The sequence below is a fragment of the Canis lupus genome, chromosome X (assembly GCF_048164855.1).
Source record: "Canis lupus baileyi chromosome X, mCanLup2.hap1, whole genome shotgun sequence".
In the NCBI taxonomy this organism is placed as follows: Eukaryota; Metazoa; Chordata; class Mammalia; order Carnivora; family Canidae; genus Canis; species Canis lupus.
The window spans coordinates 69,333,038-69,350,307 of record NC_132876.1 but is presented as its reverse complement, the minus strand read 5'-3'; the positions used below and the strand labels follow the sequence as shown (position 1 = coordinate 69,350,307).

At 36.8% G+C, this 17,270-nt stretch overlaps 1 protein-coding gene across 7 annotated transcripts in view; it reads right to left on the bottom strand.

Moving 5' to 3' along the window:
* The window catches only part of TEX11 (testis expressed 11), a 311,406-nt gene that overhangs the window by 274,970 nt on the left and 19,166 nt on the right, over positions 1-17,270 (bottom strand). For all 7 annotated transcript variants that reach the window (XM_072816896.1, XM_072816892.1, XM_072816891.1 and 4 more), the window contains 3 exons: positions 15,884-15,963; positions 11,239-11,319; positions 11,028-11,147 (listed from right to left, as the gene is read on the bottom strand). In XM_072816896.1, the coding sequence (XP_072672997.1) occupies positions 11,028-11,147; positions 11,239-11,319; positions 15,884-15,963 (281 nt within the window). The remainder of the gene's footprint in view (positions 1-11,027; positions 11,148-11,238; positions 11,320-15,883; positions 15,964-17,270) is intronic.

Here is a 17,270-nt window from a genome sequence, read left to right as displayed (position 1 = left end):
AGAAAATCTTGAAAGCAGCTTGGAATATTAAGTCCTCAACCTACAAGGGTAGAAACATTAGACTGGCAGCAGACCTATCAGTACCTGGCAGGAAAGCAAGGACTGGCATGATATATATAGATATATAGATACACACACACACACACACACACACACACACACACACACATTCAGAATGCGAGAAAAATATGCAGCCAAGAATACTTTATCCAGCAAGGCTGTCATTCAAAATAGAAGAAGAGATAAAGAGCTTCTAGGACAGACAGAAACTAAAAGAATTTGTGACCACCAAACCAGCCCTGAAAGAAATGTTAAAGGGGATCCTTTAAGTGAAGAGAGCCCAAAGTAACAGACCAGAAAAAAACAGAGACAATATACAGAAATAGTGACTTTACAGGTAATACAATGACACTAAATTCCTATCTTTCAATAGTTACTCTAATTGTAAATGGGCTAAATGCCCTGATCAAATGACACAGGGTATCAGATTGGATAAACAGCAAGACCTATTGATAAGGTGTCTGCAAGAGACTCATTTTAGAATCAAAGACACCTCCAGATTGAAAGTGAGGGGGCAGAAAACAATTTATCATGCTAATGGACAGCAAAAGAAGGCTGGGGTGGCAATCCTTATATCAGACAAGTTAGATTTTTTTAAAGATTGCATTTATTTATTCATGACAGAGAGAGAAAAAGGCAGAGACACAGGCAGAGGGAGAGGGAGAGGGAGAAAAGCAGGCTCTATGCAAGGAGCCTGACATGGGACTCAATCCCGGGTCTTCAGGATCACACCCCGGGCCAAAGGCAGCACCAAACCACTGGGCAACCAGGGCTGCCCAAAATCAGACAAATTAGATTTTAAACCAAAGACTATAATAAGAGATAAGGAAGGACACTACATCATAATTAGAGGGTCTATCCAACAAGAAGATCTAATAATTGTAAATATTTATGCCCCTAACATGGGAGTGTCCAATTATATAAACCAATAAATTAACCAAGATACACAATGTTAACAATATAATAATGGAAGAGGACTTTAACACCACACTCACTGCAATGGACAGATTATCTAAGCAGACCAACAAGGAAACAAGGGCTTTGAATGACACACTGGACCAGACCAAATGGACTTCACAGACATATTCAGAGCACTCCATCCGAAAGCAACACAATACACATTCTTCTCGAGAGCACATGGAACATTCTCCAGAATACATCACCTATTAGGTCACAAATCAGGTCTCAACCAGTACCAAAATACTGGGATCATTCTCTGCATATTTTCAGACTACAATGCCTTCAAACTTGAACTCCATAAGAGGAAATTTGGAAAGAACTCAAATACATAGAGGTTAAAGAGCATTCTACTAAAGAATGAATGGGTCAACCAGGAAATTAAAGAAAAATTATAAAAATTCATGGAAACAAATGAAAATGAAAACACAACTGTTCAAAACCTTTGGTTTGCAGCAAAGGTGTCCTACAAGGGAAGTATATAGCAGTACAAGTCCTTCTCAAAAAACAAGAACTATCTTAAATACACAACCTAACCTTACACCTAAAGGAGCTGGAGAAAGAACAGCAAATAAAGCCTAAGCCCAGCAGGAGAAGAGAATTAATAAAGAGTAGAGTAGAAATCAATAAAATACAAACCAAAAGAACAGTAGAACAGATCAATGAAACTAGGAACTATTTCTTTAAAGAATTAATGAGATCAATAAACCCCTGGCCACACATATCAAAAAGAAAAGAGAAAGGACCCAAATAAATAAACTCATGAATGAAAGAAGAGAGATCACAACCAACACCAAAGAAATACAAAAAATTATAAGAACATATTACGAGCAACTACATGCCAACAAATTAGGCAAACTGGAAGAAATGGATGCATTCCTAGAGATGTATAAACTACCAAAACTGAAACAGGAAGAAATAGAAAACTTGAACAAACCCATAACCACCAGGGACATTGAAGTAGTAATCAGAAATCTCCCAATAAACAAGAGTCCAGGACCAAATGGCTTCCCAGGGGAGTTCTACCAAACATTTAAAGAAGAATTAATACCTATTCTTCTGAAGCTGTTTCAAAAAAACAGAAATGGAAGGAAAACTCCCAAATTCTTTCTATGAGGCCAGCATTACCTTGATCTCAAAACCAGACAAATACCCCACTAAAAAGGAGAACTATAGACCAATATCCCCGATGAACATAGATGCAGGGACACCTGGGTGGCTCAGCTGTTTAGCACCTGCCTTCGGCCCAAGGCATGATCCTGGAGTCCCAGGATTGAGTCCCATATCGGGCTCCCTGCATGGAGCCTACTTCTCCCTCTGCTTGTGTCTCTGCCTCTCTCTGTGTCTCTCATGAATAAATAAATAAAACCTCTAAAAAAAAAGAACATGGATGCAAAAATTCTCACCAAGATACTAACCAATAGGATCCAACAATACATTAAAAGGATTATTCATGGGGTGCCTGGGTGGCTGTTGGCTAAGACGCCTGCCTTCAACTCAGGTCATGATCTCGGGATTCTGGAATCAAGCCCCACATCAGGTTCCCTGCTTAGTGGGGAACCTGCTTCTCCCTCTTCCGCTGCCCCTCCCCACCATGTGCATGTGCCCACGGGCTCTCTCAAATAAATAAAATCTTAAAAAATAAATAAAAGGATTAGTCACCACAATCAAGTAGGATTTATGTTTAATTTTTTGAAGAACTTTTAGACTACTCTCCACAACAGTTATACCATTTTACATTCCCATCAGCAGTTAGGAGAGTTCCAACTTCTCCAATTGATTACTTACAAAGTTCTTATTTTCCATTTTCATTATTTCACATACCTTAGTGGGTGTGAAGTAGCATCTCATTATGGTTTTGATTTCCATTTCCCTAATGACTAATAATGTTGAGCATCTTTTCATGTGCTTATTGGCCATGTGTTTATCTTCAATGGAGAAATATATATTCAAGTTTTCTGCCAATTTTAAATTTAGGTTGTCTTTTCATTGTTAAATTCTAAGAGCTCGTTATATATTCTAGATGCTAGACAATTCTCAGATATATTACATAAAAATATTTTCTGTTTTTTACTTTATTCATAGTATCTTCTGATGAACAAAAGTTTTAAATTTTGATGAAGTTCAATTTAGCAATTTTTTTCTTTGCATGTGCTTTAAAAGAGAAATGATTGCCTAATCAGCACAAAGATTTATACCTATTTTTTTCTTCTAAAGAGCTCTATGCTTTCATCTCTTTTGGGTATTTGACCATAAATGCAGGGGTTTATTTCTGGACTCTCAACTCACTTATCTGTATGTCTGTCCTTATGCCAGTATCACACTGTCTTGATACCTCAGTTAAGTTTTGAAATTAATAAGTGTGAGTCCCCTAACTTTATTATTTTATAAAATCTTTTTGTTCTTTTTCAAGTTATTTCAGGTATCATGAACATATAAATTTTAGGATCAATTTATCAATTTCTACAAAAGACAAGGCAAAAGAATTTTGATAGGGATGGAATTAAGTTTGTAGATCAGTTTTGGGGAATACTGTCATCTTAACAATATTAGGTCTTCCATTCCATGAATATAGCTAACTTTCCATTTATTTTGACCTTCTTAATTTCTTTCAACAATATTTTATATTTTTCAGTGTACAGTCTTACACTTTAGTTAAATTTACTCCTAAATATAATTCCTAAATAAAATTATCCTTATTCTCAAATGATATGATCTTGTGTATAGAAAGAATGTCCTCAGAAATCCACACACACACACACACACAAAAAAAAAAACTATTAAAATGAATAAACAAGTTTAGCCAGGTTACAGAGTATGAAATACAAAAATCTATTGTATTTCTATCCACTAGCCATGACTAAACCAAAACTGAAATTAAGATATTAATTCTAGGATGCCTGGGTGGCTCAATGGTTGAGTGTCTGCCTTTGGCTCAGGGTGTGATCCCGGCCGGGGTCCTGGGATGGAGTCTCAGTCGGGCTCCCTGCAGGAAGCCTGCTTCTCCCTCTGCCTATGTTTCTGCCTCTCTCTCTGTCTCTCTGTGTATCTCATGAATAAATAAATAAAAATTAAAATTAAAAAAAGAAGAAAGAAATTCCATTTAAGGAGTACCTGGGTCTCTCAGTCGACTGAACATCTGACTCGGTTTCAGCTCAAGTCATGATCTTAGAGTCATAAGATACAGCCCCACATCAGGCTCTGTGCTCAAGGGGGACTCTGCTTGAAGATTCTTTCCCTCTGCCCCTTCCCCCACTCATGCACACACAGGCTCTTCCTTTCTCTCAAGTAAGTCTTTTAAAAAATTAATTCCATTTAAATTAACATCAAAAAAATAATTAGGACTCCTAACTCTGGGAAACAAACAAGGGGTAGTGGAAGGGGAGGTGGGCGAGGGGATGGGGTGACTGGGTGAAAGGCACTGAGGGGGGCACTTGATGGGATGAGCACTGGGTGTTATTATATTTTGGCAAATGGAACTCCAATTAAATAATATACAAAATATGGGATCCCTGGGTGGCGCAGCGGTTTAGCGCCTGCCTTTGGCCCAGGGCGCGATCCTGGAGACCCGGGATCGAATCCCACGTCGGGCTCCCTGCATGGAGCCTGCTTCTCCCTCTGCCTGTGTCTCTGCCTCTCTCTCTCTCTCTCTGTAACTATCATAAATAAATAAAAAAATTTAAAGAAAAATAATATACAAAATAATTAAGAATAAGTTCAACAAAAGAACTGCAATAGTTGTACACTAAAATCTATAAAACATTGTTGAAATTAATGACTTAAATAAAATGGAAAGACATCCCATGTTCACAGATCAAAAGACTTAATATTCTTAAGATGTCAATACCCTTTAAATTGAACTACCGATTCAAATGCATTTCCTATCAAAATTTTACCAGGCTTTGCAAAAACTGACATGCTCATTTTAAATTATATGGAAATGTAAGGGATCCAGAATAGACAAAAACATTTATGAAAATTAGAGCAAAGTTGCAAGGCTCACACTTCCCCATTTCAAAATTTACCACAAAGCTATAGTAATCGAGACTGGCAGTGACATAGGACATAAAAATCAATGGAATAAAACAGAGTCCAGAAATAAATCGTTACATTTAGAGTTGAATTGTTTTTTTATAGTAGTGCAAAGACAATTCCATGAGGAAAGAATAGTCTTTTTTTTTTTAATGATGCTAGGGCACCACCACTGGTTAAGCATCTGACTCTTGATTTCAGCTAAGGTCATGATCTCAGGGTTGTGAGATCCGGCTCTGTTCTGGGTGTGGAGCCTATTTAAAAAAGAAAATTAACTCAAAATCAATCATAGATTTAAACATAAAAGGTAAAGCTATAGAACTTATAGGAGAAAGTCTTTCAGATCTAGAGTTCGGTGAAGAGTTTTGAGACATGACACTAGAAGCACAATCCATTAAAAATAATTGATTAAACTTCATCAAAACTAAATACTTTTGCTCTGCAACCCATTAAAAGAAAAGACAAATACATATTTGACAAGGCACTCAAATCTAGAATACATAATTATCAAAATTCAACAGTAAAAAAAAATCAAACAACCAAATAAAAAATAGCTAAGAAGCACAAACTAACACTTCCCTTAAGAGAATACACAGATGGCAAATAAGTACATGAAAAAAATGTTCAACATCATTAGCCATTAGGGAAGTACAAATTGAAACCATGGTGAAATATCACTAGACATCTAATAGAATAACTAAAGTAAATTAGTCACAATACAAAACGCTGGCAAGGATGCAGAAAATGGGATCTCCCATACATTGCTTGTGGGGATTAAAATGGCGCAGCTACTCTAGAAACAGTTTGGTTGTTTCTTAAAAAACAAACTACTGAGACTCCTCAGTGACTCAGCAGTTGGGCATCTGCCTTCGGCTGGGGGCGGTGATCCCGGGATGCCTGGATCGAGTCCTGCATGGGGCTCCCTGCGTGGAGCCTGCTTCTCCCTCTGCCTATGTCTCAGCCTCTCTCTGTGTGTCTCTCATGAATAAACAAAATCTTTAAAAAAAAAAAACAAACAAACTACTAAACATACACTAATGATTACCCAGGGATTGCACTCCTGGGCATTTATTCCACAGAAATGAAAATTTATGTCCACACAAAAACTTCTACACAAATGTTCATGCAGGGCAGCCCTGGTGGCTCAGCGGTTTAGTACCACCTTCAGCCCAGGGTGTGATCCTGGAGACCCGGGATCGAGTCCCACATCGGGCTCCCTGCATGGAGCCTGCTTCTCCCTCTGCCTGTGTCCCTGCCTCTCTCTCTCTCTCTCTCTGAATAGATACATAAAATCTTTAAAAAAAATTTTCATGACAACTTTGTTTGCAATAGCCAAGAGCGTGGAAACAACCCAAATTCCTGCCATAGTGAGTGGCTAAATAAACTGTGGTACATCCATATCATAGAATACAACTTCCAAATAAAGAACAAACTACTAAAACACAAAACTTGGATGGAAGTCAAAGGAATCATGCTAAGTTCAAAAAGGCACTATCAAAAGGTTACACACTATGATTCTATTTATATAATATCCCCAAATGACAAAATTATGGAGGTGGAGAATGTTAGTTACCTGGAATAGGGAATGGGGGAATGGGCATGATATAACTACACAGAGGAAGTACAATTGCTTCCGGTGGTATAGACATTTTAACAATATTTGTTCTTCCGATCTGTGAGCATAGAATGCTCTATATCTTGATTGTAGTAGTGGTAGTTACATGAATCTACCCATGTGATAAAACTATATAAAAGTACAGACACATTTAAGAAACAAAAAAGAGGATCATAGGGGAAGAGAGGAAAAAATAAAACAAGACAAAATCAGATCAGGAGACAAGCCATGAGAGACTCTTAATCATAGGAAACAAACTGAGGGTTGCTGGGGGCAGGAGGACAGGGTAACTGGATGATGGACATTAAGGAGGGCACGTGAGTATTACATAAGACTAATGAAACACTGACCTCTACCACTGAAACTAATAATACTTTATATGTTAAGTAATTGAATTTAAATTTTAAAAATCTATTAATAAAAAAATAACTACAGACACACATGTAGTTTATCAAATAAAACTGGTGAAATATGAATAAGGCCTATGGATTGTAATAATGTCTATCTCCTGGTTTTACACTGCACTATATTAACACAAGATGTCACCACTGAAGAAAACTGGGTGAAAGGTACTCCAGAACTCTCATAATATTTGTGCAACTTTCTATTAATCTATAATTATTTCAAAATAAAAAGGTTTTAAAAATCACATTAGTTGGGGCCCCAGGTGGCTCAGTCAGTGAAGCATCTGTTTTCAGCTCAGGTCATAATCTTGGGGTCCTGGGATTGAGCCCCATGTCAGTCTGCTTCTCCCTCTCCCAATGCTCCCCTCCACACACACACCACTCATGCTCTCTCTCGTTCTCTCAAATGAATAAATGGAATATTTTTTTAAAAATCACATTAGTTAAGGGGTGCCAGGTTGGCACAGTCAGTTACATATTCCACTAGGTGTTGGCTCAGGTCATGATCTCAGGGTCCTGGGATTGAAACCCATGTGGGGCTCTGCACTCAGTGTGGAGTCTGCTTAAGATTTTCTCTACCTCTCCCTCTACACCTCCACCTCACATGCTCTCACGCACTCTACCTTTTTTTTAAATCAAATTAGTTGGCACACCTGAGTGGCTGAGCAGTTGAGCGTTTGCCTTTTGCTCAGGGTGTGGTCCCAGAGTCCCACATTGGGCTCCCTGCAGGGAGCCTGCTTCTCCCTCTGCCTATGTCTCTGCTTCTCTCTGTATCTCTCATGAATAAATAGATAAAAATTTTAAAAAATAAATAATAAAGTCCAGAATTTTGATGCCTCCAGCTTTGCATTTATTATTCAGGGTTGCTTTAGCTATTTGAGGCTCTATACAAATTTTAGGATTGTTTGTTCTAGCTCTGGGAAAAATGGTCATGGTATTTTGATAGGGAATGCATTAAATGTGTAAATTGCTTCTGGTGGTATAGACATTTTAACAATATTTGTTCTTCCGATCTGTGAGCATGGAATGTCTTTCCATTTCTTTGTGTCATCTTCAATTTCTTTCATCAGTGTTTTATAGTTTTCAGAGTACGGGTCTTTCACCTCTTTGGTTAGGTTGTTTCCCAGGTATAGTTTTTTGTAATTCTAAATGGGACTGATTCCTTAATTTCTCTTTCTGCTGCTTCATTATTGGTATATAGAAAAGCAACAGATTCTGTATGTTAATTTTGTATCCTGTGACTTTACCAAATTTATGTATCAGTTCTGGCAGTCTTTTGGAGGAGTCTTTTGGGTTTTCTATATACAGTATCATATCATCTGCAAATAGTGAAAATCTGACATCTTATTTACCAATGTGGATGCCTTTTCTTTCTTTTTGTTGTCTGATTGCTGAGGCTAGGACTTCCAGGACTATGTTAAATAGCAGTGGTGAGACTTGGACATCCCTGTTTTGTTCCTGACCATAGAGGAAAAGCCCTCAATTTTTCCCCATTGAGGATGATAATAACTGTGTGATTTTCATATATGGCCTTTATTATGTTGAGGTATGTTTCCTCTAAACCTACTTTGTTGAGGGCTTTTATCATGAATAGATGTTGTACTTGTCAAATGCTTTTTCTGCATCTACTGAAATGATCATATAGTTCTTTTTTTTTAATCATATAGTTCTTATCCTTTCTTTTACCCTTAATGTGATGTATCATGTTGATTGATTTGCAAATATTGACCAGCACTGAAACCCAGGAATAAATCCCACTTGATTGTGGTGAATGATTTTTTTAATGTATTGTTGGATTTGGTTTGCTTGTATTCTGTTGAGAATTTTTGCAACCATGTTCATCAGGGATATTGGCCTGTGGGTTCTCTTTTTTAGTAGTCTTTATCTGGTTTTGGTATCAGGGCCCTCAGAGAATGAATTTGGAAGTTTTCCTTCTTTTTCTGTTTTTTGGAATAGTTTGAGAAGAATAGGTGTTGACTCTTCCCTTTTTTAAAAAGATTTTATTTTGTAGTAATCTCTGCACCTAACGTGAGGCTCAACCTTAGAACCCTGAGATTAAGAGTTGCATGTTCCACTCACTGAGTCATCCAGGTTCCCTGATTAACATTTCTCTAAATGTTTGGTAGAATTCACCTATGAAGGCATCTATCTGGGCCTGGACTTTTATTTGTCGGAAGTTTTTCGATTACTGACTCAATTTCCTCACTGGTTATCAGTCTGTTGAATTTTTCTTTCTTCTTGTTTCAATTTTGGTAGTTTGTAGGTTTCTATGCATTTCAACATTTCTTCTAGGTTGTCCAATTTGTTGGCATATAGTTTTTCATAATATTCTCCTATAATTGTACTTTTGTGGTATTGGTTATTATTTTCCTCTCGTTTATGATTTTATGTATTTGGGTCTTTTCTCTTATCTTTTTTTTAAAGATTTTATTTATTTATTCATGAGAGACACAGAGAGACAGAGACATAGGCAGAGGGAAAAGCAGGCTTCCTGCAATGGAGCCTGATGCAGAACTCGATCCCAGGACCCTGGGATCACAACCTGAGCCAAAGGCACTCAACCACTAAGCCACCCAGGTGCTCTTCTCTTTTCTTTTTGATAAGTCTGGTTAGAAGTTTATCAATATTATTAATCTTTTCAAAGAACCAGCTCCTGGCTTCGCTATTGGTTCTACTGTGGGACCCAGGAAATTTAACAAAAATCCCCTACCCCTGGACAAGCAGAGCAGGACTAACTCCATTTTGTGCTGCACCTGCCAACTCCTGTATGACCCCCACATGACCTGTTTATTGCTTAAGGCGCTGCCCCACCCTAGTCAAGCCGCTGGGCACACCCTTATCGGAAATCTGCTCATAAAAATGTAACCCCGCCTTGTGCCCGCCAAAACTGCGTGCCAATTCTGACCAGAGTGATAGGCCAGTTCAAATGGTCACTATAAGGTGAATCGTAATTCAATTGGCCACCTGCGTGTGGACCGCCATGACTGTGCAACTTTCTGCGTATGTTACAATCCCATTGGCCACTGGCCCCTATAAAGCTGCTACGCCTTTTAGCCTCGGGGTCCAAGTACCTGCTCCGCTGTGTTGGGTGTACTTGGACCCAAGCCTGAGCTTGTAAATAAACCCTCATGTGTTTGCATTGGTGTCAGCTCCTTGGTGGTTTCTCAGATTCGCAATCTTGGGCACAACACTACTATGTTTTTAGTTTCTATATCATTATTTTTGCCCTAATCTTTATTATTTCCTTCCTCCTGCTCACTTGACTAATATGAATGTTGCACAATTCTGTGTATATACTAAATCACTGAATTGTACATTTAAAATGTGTGAATTTTATAGTAAATGAATTATATCTCAATAAAAATGTTAATGTTAAAAAATAAAGAAGATTATACTATATGATTTTTATAGTTTCTTTCATTTCTAGAGATACATAATTACAGAGAGCAAACTTGTCATGGCTACATTTTGTCAACTAAAAATGAATACCTAACTGCATGGTGACAAAGGAGGAAACCCACAAGCCAAAAAGGGGTAAAGTACAACTTTAAACACTGATAGTAGCAGACTTTTAGAAAATATCAGTAAACAACCTGGAACAATGAGAAGATTGCTATTTTAGGCTACTATTTCAGACAGACTGTTAACGTAAGAGAGTCACAGACAGGTGTTTCAAGTCGAGACTACTGTTGTAAATAAATGATAAACATTACATGCAGTGATTGAAAATGATGTTTAGTTATATATTAGCCTTTCTGAGTTCATCCACCCCCACACAGATACCAATCACCATTAATAATGTTACTTTCAGATATAAAATGGAGACAAAAGGTCAAATATAATATCCTATATAAAAGGCCAATGACACTTGACCTTCTTCTAATAAGTTCTATATCATCACTTTATATTTACATATACAAAATGCCCCACTATAAGGCTATGGTGACTATGATACCTACTGCTTCTGCTTGGTAAGAAAGCACTTTGAAAAGGTCCCTCTCCATGGCAATCTTATGCAAAGCCATGTGTATCTCAGTGGAGCTTCTCTGCATTAATTTGACATATAACTGCTCCAGGCCCTGAAAAATAAAACCATAATACAATGTCATGATGAAAATAGCCACAATTGTTACTAATAATTGCCGCAGCTAAAAACCAATGGTAACTTACAGCCATGGCAGCTTGAAAAAATTCATCAGCAATCACAGCATTTCCAACATCCACCCACCCTTTTCCTGTTTTCATATTCATCTGGAAGAGAGAAGTTAGAAAATAATTTTTAACAATTCACAACTCCTCCAAACTGGTTGAAAAGGGTATTAGATAAAAAATTTAATCCTCTGTTGATATTCAGTAGTGTAATACCCAGAAAAAAATAATAGTAATTATTAATTAATTCTATGTTTTGCTTTGAACTATATAATTTAAAAGAAATGATCTCAAGAAAAGCAATAACAAAAACTTAATAGACTCAAAAACACATCTTCTAAGAATTATTAAAAGAAAATATTGAGATAATTTAGATAAGAACAGAAAGTTCTGAAAAATTAATCCTTCATACACTTGAAGAAAGTTTTACAATAAGCATTATTATAACTCAACACACTTTGGTTCTAGTTTTTAATTACATCTCTAGAGGTGCCTATGTGGCTCAGTTAGTTAAGTGTCTAACTTCGGCTTGGGTCATGATCCCAGGGTCCTGGGATTGAACCTTGCATCTGGCTCCCTGCTCAGTGTGAGGGCCTTCTTCTCCCTCTCCCTCTGCCCCTCCCCCCTGCTTATGCACGCTCTTTCTCTCTCATGTGGTCTCTCAAATAAATAAATAAAATATTTTTAAAAAATACATCTCAGGACACCTGGGTGGCTCAGCTGTTGATTGTCTGCCTTTGGCTGAGAGCGTGATCCCAGGATCTGGGATCAAGTCCCACATTGGGCTCCTTGCAGGGGGCCTGCTTCTCCCTCTGCCTGTGTCTCTGCCTCTCTCTCTCTGTGTGTGGCTCTTGTGAATAAATGAGTAAAATCTTTAAAAAAAACACATCTCTAACAAAATTTTTATTAATCCAACAAATGTTTGTTAAGTATACTTTACAAGCCAGACACACTAAAGAAGTTCACAATATTACAACTGACAGACACCTAAATAAATAGTTGATATATTATATGCACAAATGCTATGGAAGCAAACAAGAACTGAATCAAGATGGAGGATTGAGCACACACTATATAGCTCTACTCTGTTCTACTACAAATCCCCAGAAATGATGTGTATGTGTGTGTGTATATGTGCATGTATAAAATATATATAATATACTGTACATTTTACTATAAATAAACATGTAGGATATATGTATACTACAAACTTTTATATAAATTTTTTAGTATAAATTTGATGCACTATAAATCCCTAGAAATTATATATATTATGTAATATATATAATGATACAAATAATATTTAAGGACATATATATATATATATATATTCCTTAGAAATAAGAGAAGATATACACATATTTTTCTTATTCATAAGAGTCCTGGAAAATGAGGAGCATTTTCAGTTGATCTGAAATTATGAACCTCTTAAAAATAGCAAATGGGATGAAACAAAAATGCACATATCAAAATGCACAAGAATGCAAAATATGGAACCCTTCCTGGATGTGAATAGGAGTAATATCAGGCAACTGGCTTCCCCACCAAGAGGTATCTTCCCTCCTCCCCAGGAAGGAACAGTGAGTACAATCACTTAGGCTGGAGAAAAATAGAGTTCCAGGTGGCTGACAACACAGGCCAATGCAAAACATCCAGTCACTGAACTCGGGTTAGAGTAAATAGTGTGATATGGTATTCAAAGACTATCAAGGAATCTGAACTCAAATGTGAGCAAAAATCACCAAACAATTGAAGAAAACCAACACCATGAAAAGACATCACATTCAACAAACAGAATATTTAAGGAAATAGAATTAAGAGAACAGATGGAAGCAAAGAGAAATAGCATTACCCACAGAATCATAGAGTAGTCACAATCAGTAAAATACTTTTAATTTTCTATCTTTGAAATCAACAAAGCCAAAAATGCAAATACTAGAAGTTAACAGGTTAAAGGTTAAGGGAAAGGCTGAGAGAATGTAAAGGTACAGATATCCTCATAGGGTAGAAAGTAAAAATATACTCTCCAAAATTGGTGGAGTAAGAAAAATTTTCAATATACTACATTTAAAGTTTAAAAAGAAAAAAAGAAAAAAGAAAAAAAATAAAAGAAAAAGAAAAAAAAGTAAAAAATAAAAAAATAAAGTTTAAAAAGGCTGCCATCAGATAAATTAAAAATAGTATATAATTAACAAAAACTGAAAGGGGGAATAGAGGGACGTAAGAGATAATAAGAAGATAAATCTTCATCTGCCATAGCAGAAAAAAATAGATCACATATAAAACTGACAAATCAAGATTTTATTATTATAGGGCAGCCAGATGGCTCAGCGGTTTAGCGCCACCTTCAGCCCAGGGCACTATCCTGGAGACCCAGGATAGAGTCCCACATCGGGGTCCCTGCATGGAGCCTGCTTCTCTCTCTTGCTGTCTGTCTGTCTCTCTCTCTCTCTCTGTGTGTCTCTCATGAATAAATAAATTTTTAAAATCTTTTTAAAAATTAAACTTTTTTTAATCACTATTTACTCATTATATGTTTTCTCTTTCAAAAACATACATTTCATAGCTCTGTCTAGTAAAAAGGCCTAGAAACAAAGACCAATGCAGCAGCAATGAGCACTTGTAATTTCCAGATTGTGGAAATAGCATTCTCCACTAAATAGCATTCTCCACTAAAAGGAAACAGAGCTCTCTTGAGGAATGACTAGGACAGGAACTATACAAAATAAGACTGGTTATCTTATCAGAAATCAAATTTTATTTTACTGCAGTTTCAGTTTCACTATTAAAGATTACTGGAATAGTGTCAAAAGGCTTCAGAATCACTTCAAGAGGCTCCTTCTGGCCAAAGATAGGTACTTCAATAAGAATAATAACTAAAATGGATTGAAATGCATTACATTGTTATGCATTACAAATGTTAACATCCAAGAGTTCACAATGATACTTTAAAAAAAAAAAGTATCTACTTGATAACTATTTAAGGAGTTTAGGGACCCAATACATTCTGAAAACTTAAAAAAAAGAAGAGGTCAAGACTCTCTTATAAAGGTACACTTCAAAGTAACCAAATAGTTGATAAAGGTAAGTTTCTCTCTACCCCAGTTAATAAAGAAGGAATAGAGAAGTAGAATGTGTAAACCCCTACAGAAGTAATGGACATAGGTCTAATAATCATCAAAGAACACTAATACGATGGAAGTATACCATACTGCCTATGAATTCTTCTTGACAAAACTGAACCTGAATCAGATCATGTTTCTAAATCTACCTACCTGTTTACAGGAAAAACAGGAGACAGAAGACTATATTAAATGATACCATGAAGATGCAGTTATCAGAAAATTAGGAAAATTTAGGAAACTCTATCAGACAAACAACCTTGTTTCTTCAACAAATATGTGTTCAACAGATTTGTAAAAAGGAGGAAGAAGCATATAAATTAAAAGAGACATATTAATAAAATACAAGGTGTAGACTTCCTTTAATCCTGGTTCTAAGGAACCAATTAGAGGGAAGGAGAGCAAAGAGAGAGCACATAAGTAAGCAAGATCAAGAGAGAAAGTGAGAGTATAAGAGTCTGAAAGTGTGGGAACATGGAGGCAGGAGACGAAGACTGGATATTTGATGATTTTAGGAAATCTTTGTTAAATTTTAGCAGGTGTGACCATGGGCATTTGATTTGCTTGAATAAAAAAGACACCTTGTCAAGGCGCCTGGATGGCTCAGTGGGTTAAGCATCTGGTTAAGCGTCTGCTTTTGGCTCAGATCATGATCTTGGGGTCCTGGGATCAAACCAGAGACAGGCTCCCTGCTCAGCCTTCCCCCTCTATCCCTCCACCCCACTCGTGTTCTCTCTCTCTCAAATACTTTTTTAAAAAGACACCTTGTCTTTTAGAAACACATATTGAAATATTTATGAACAAAATGATATAGTTTGGATTTGTTTCAAAATAATCCATGGGGGCAGCCCTGCTGGACCAGTGGTTTAGTGCCGCCTTCAGCCCAGGGCGTGATCCCGCAGTCCTGAGATCGAGTCCCATGTCAGGCTCCCTGCATGGAGCCTGCTTCTCCCTCTGCCTGTGTCTCTGCCTCTGTCTCTCTCTTTGTTGTCTCTCATGAATAAATAAATAAAATCTTCAAAATAATCCATGGGGTCAGGAGTTTGCTGTTGGAGGAGATACAGAAAAGAGGAGTGATCAGGAATTGGTGATTACTGTAGCTGAGTAATGGGTAAATGGGGAAATCATCGTACTGTCTTATCTATTTTGTATGCACATTTGAGTTTTTCAATAAAATACTATTTTAGAACACTGGAGAAATATTTTCCACTTAAAAAAAAAAACACTTGCTTCTAGGAAACAAGACAGGGGTAGGGAAGGATGGAGTAGAGAACTATTACTTTTTATGACTTATCATAATTCCTGAATTTAAGTTCAAAACTTAGTCTACTGAATCACTGCAATAATGATAGTACTGCTGAGACCTGCAATTGTAATAGGTACAATTATCATAAAAGGAACATGGATAGCACTAAAGGATATAACATTCTTCTCAGTTCACACTAATTTCAACCATCTTCATAAGAGTAACGACTATCTCATTGCATCTGCACTTTTCTCCTCATTTAATTAGGACTTACCAAAAAAAAAAAAAAAGGACTTACCAAAATCTGTCTTCGAATGGCTTCTTCTGAAGCAGCTGAACCTCCACACATGCACACCAACTTGCAAGCAACGTACCATACTGCAAAACAGTAATCAGATACCCATAAACACAAAACATTCATTCTCCTTTTATATACACTTATAAAAAGAAAAGAGGAGCAAAGTGAAACCAGTCTTGTTAAAACATAACTGTAAACTCCATTTTAAAAAATCAATTATCGGGATCCCTGGGTGGTGCAGCGGTTTGGCGCCTGCCTTTGGCTCAGGGCGATCCTGGAGACCCGGGATCGAATCCCACGTCGGGCTCCCGGTGCATGGAGCCTGCTTCTCCCTCCGCCTATGTCTCTGCCTCTCTCTCGCTCTGTGTGACTATCATAAATAAATTTTAAAAAGATTTTAAAAAATAAACAAAAAATAAAGTTCTCTTTCTGGGCAGCCCGGGAGCCCGGGTGGCGCAGCGCTACCGCCTGCGGCCCGGGGTGTGATCCTGCGGGGTATGATCCTGGAGACCCGGGATCGAGTCCCACGTTGGGCTCCCTGCATGGAGCCTGCTTCTCCCGCTGCCTGTGTCTCTGCCTCTCTCTCGCTCTCTCTCTGTGTCTCTCATGAATAAATAAATAAAGTATTTAAAAATAAATAAAAATAAAAATAAAAAATAAAAAATCAATTATCAAAAGTAAATGAGCTGAAAATTATAAAATGCATTATTTGCTTCATGCTCCAGTAAGATATTTAATTTTCAAACTTTAAGTTCTGCAGGTCTTACATTCTCAAGACTCATTGAAGATACCTGGTTCCATGTGATGCTTTTGTATGTATTATGCTGATAGCAAAATAATTCTAAGTAAAACTGGAATCAAAAGCAATTCAACATATGACAAAATTTCTGAGCATGAGAATAGTTTTAAATTATTCCCCTAAATAGTGAATCTTTCTAAATATATTCTTAACTGTAGATGATGTAAAAGTTCTTGAAGTATAACTTAGAAAATATATATTAGGTTACCTTCATTATACAGTTCATTTTCCCTGAAAATAGGAAAGTTTGAATAATATAAGCCCTATTTTTTCATGAATTCTCTCATCATAAACCATGCCCAATTTTTAAAGATGACTTCATAAATAACCTAACTAGTTGCTTTGATGTTAGATCTCAGCAGCCATTCAATACCGTTTTCAATTAATATTCCACTGTAAAAGAGATTTGCCCAGATGAAATTATGGGATAACTGAAATCAGATTCTTATTACCCATCATGAAATATCAATTCTATTCATCTTTTAATAAAGTTTCTGAAAAAGACTCCCAATAAAATAACTCCTAATCATAGTACCTTGTCTTGCATTTCCAGTTTTGAAAATGTCTCCTTTATTTTTTCTAAGGTTT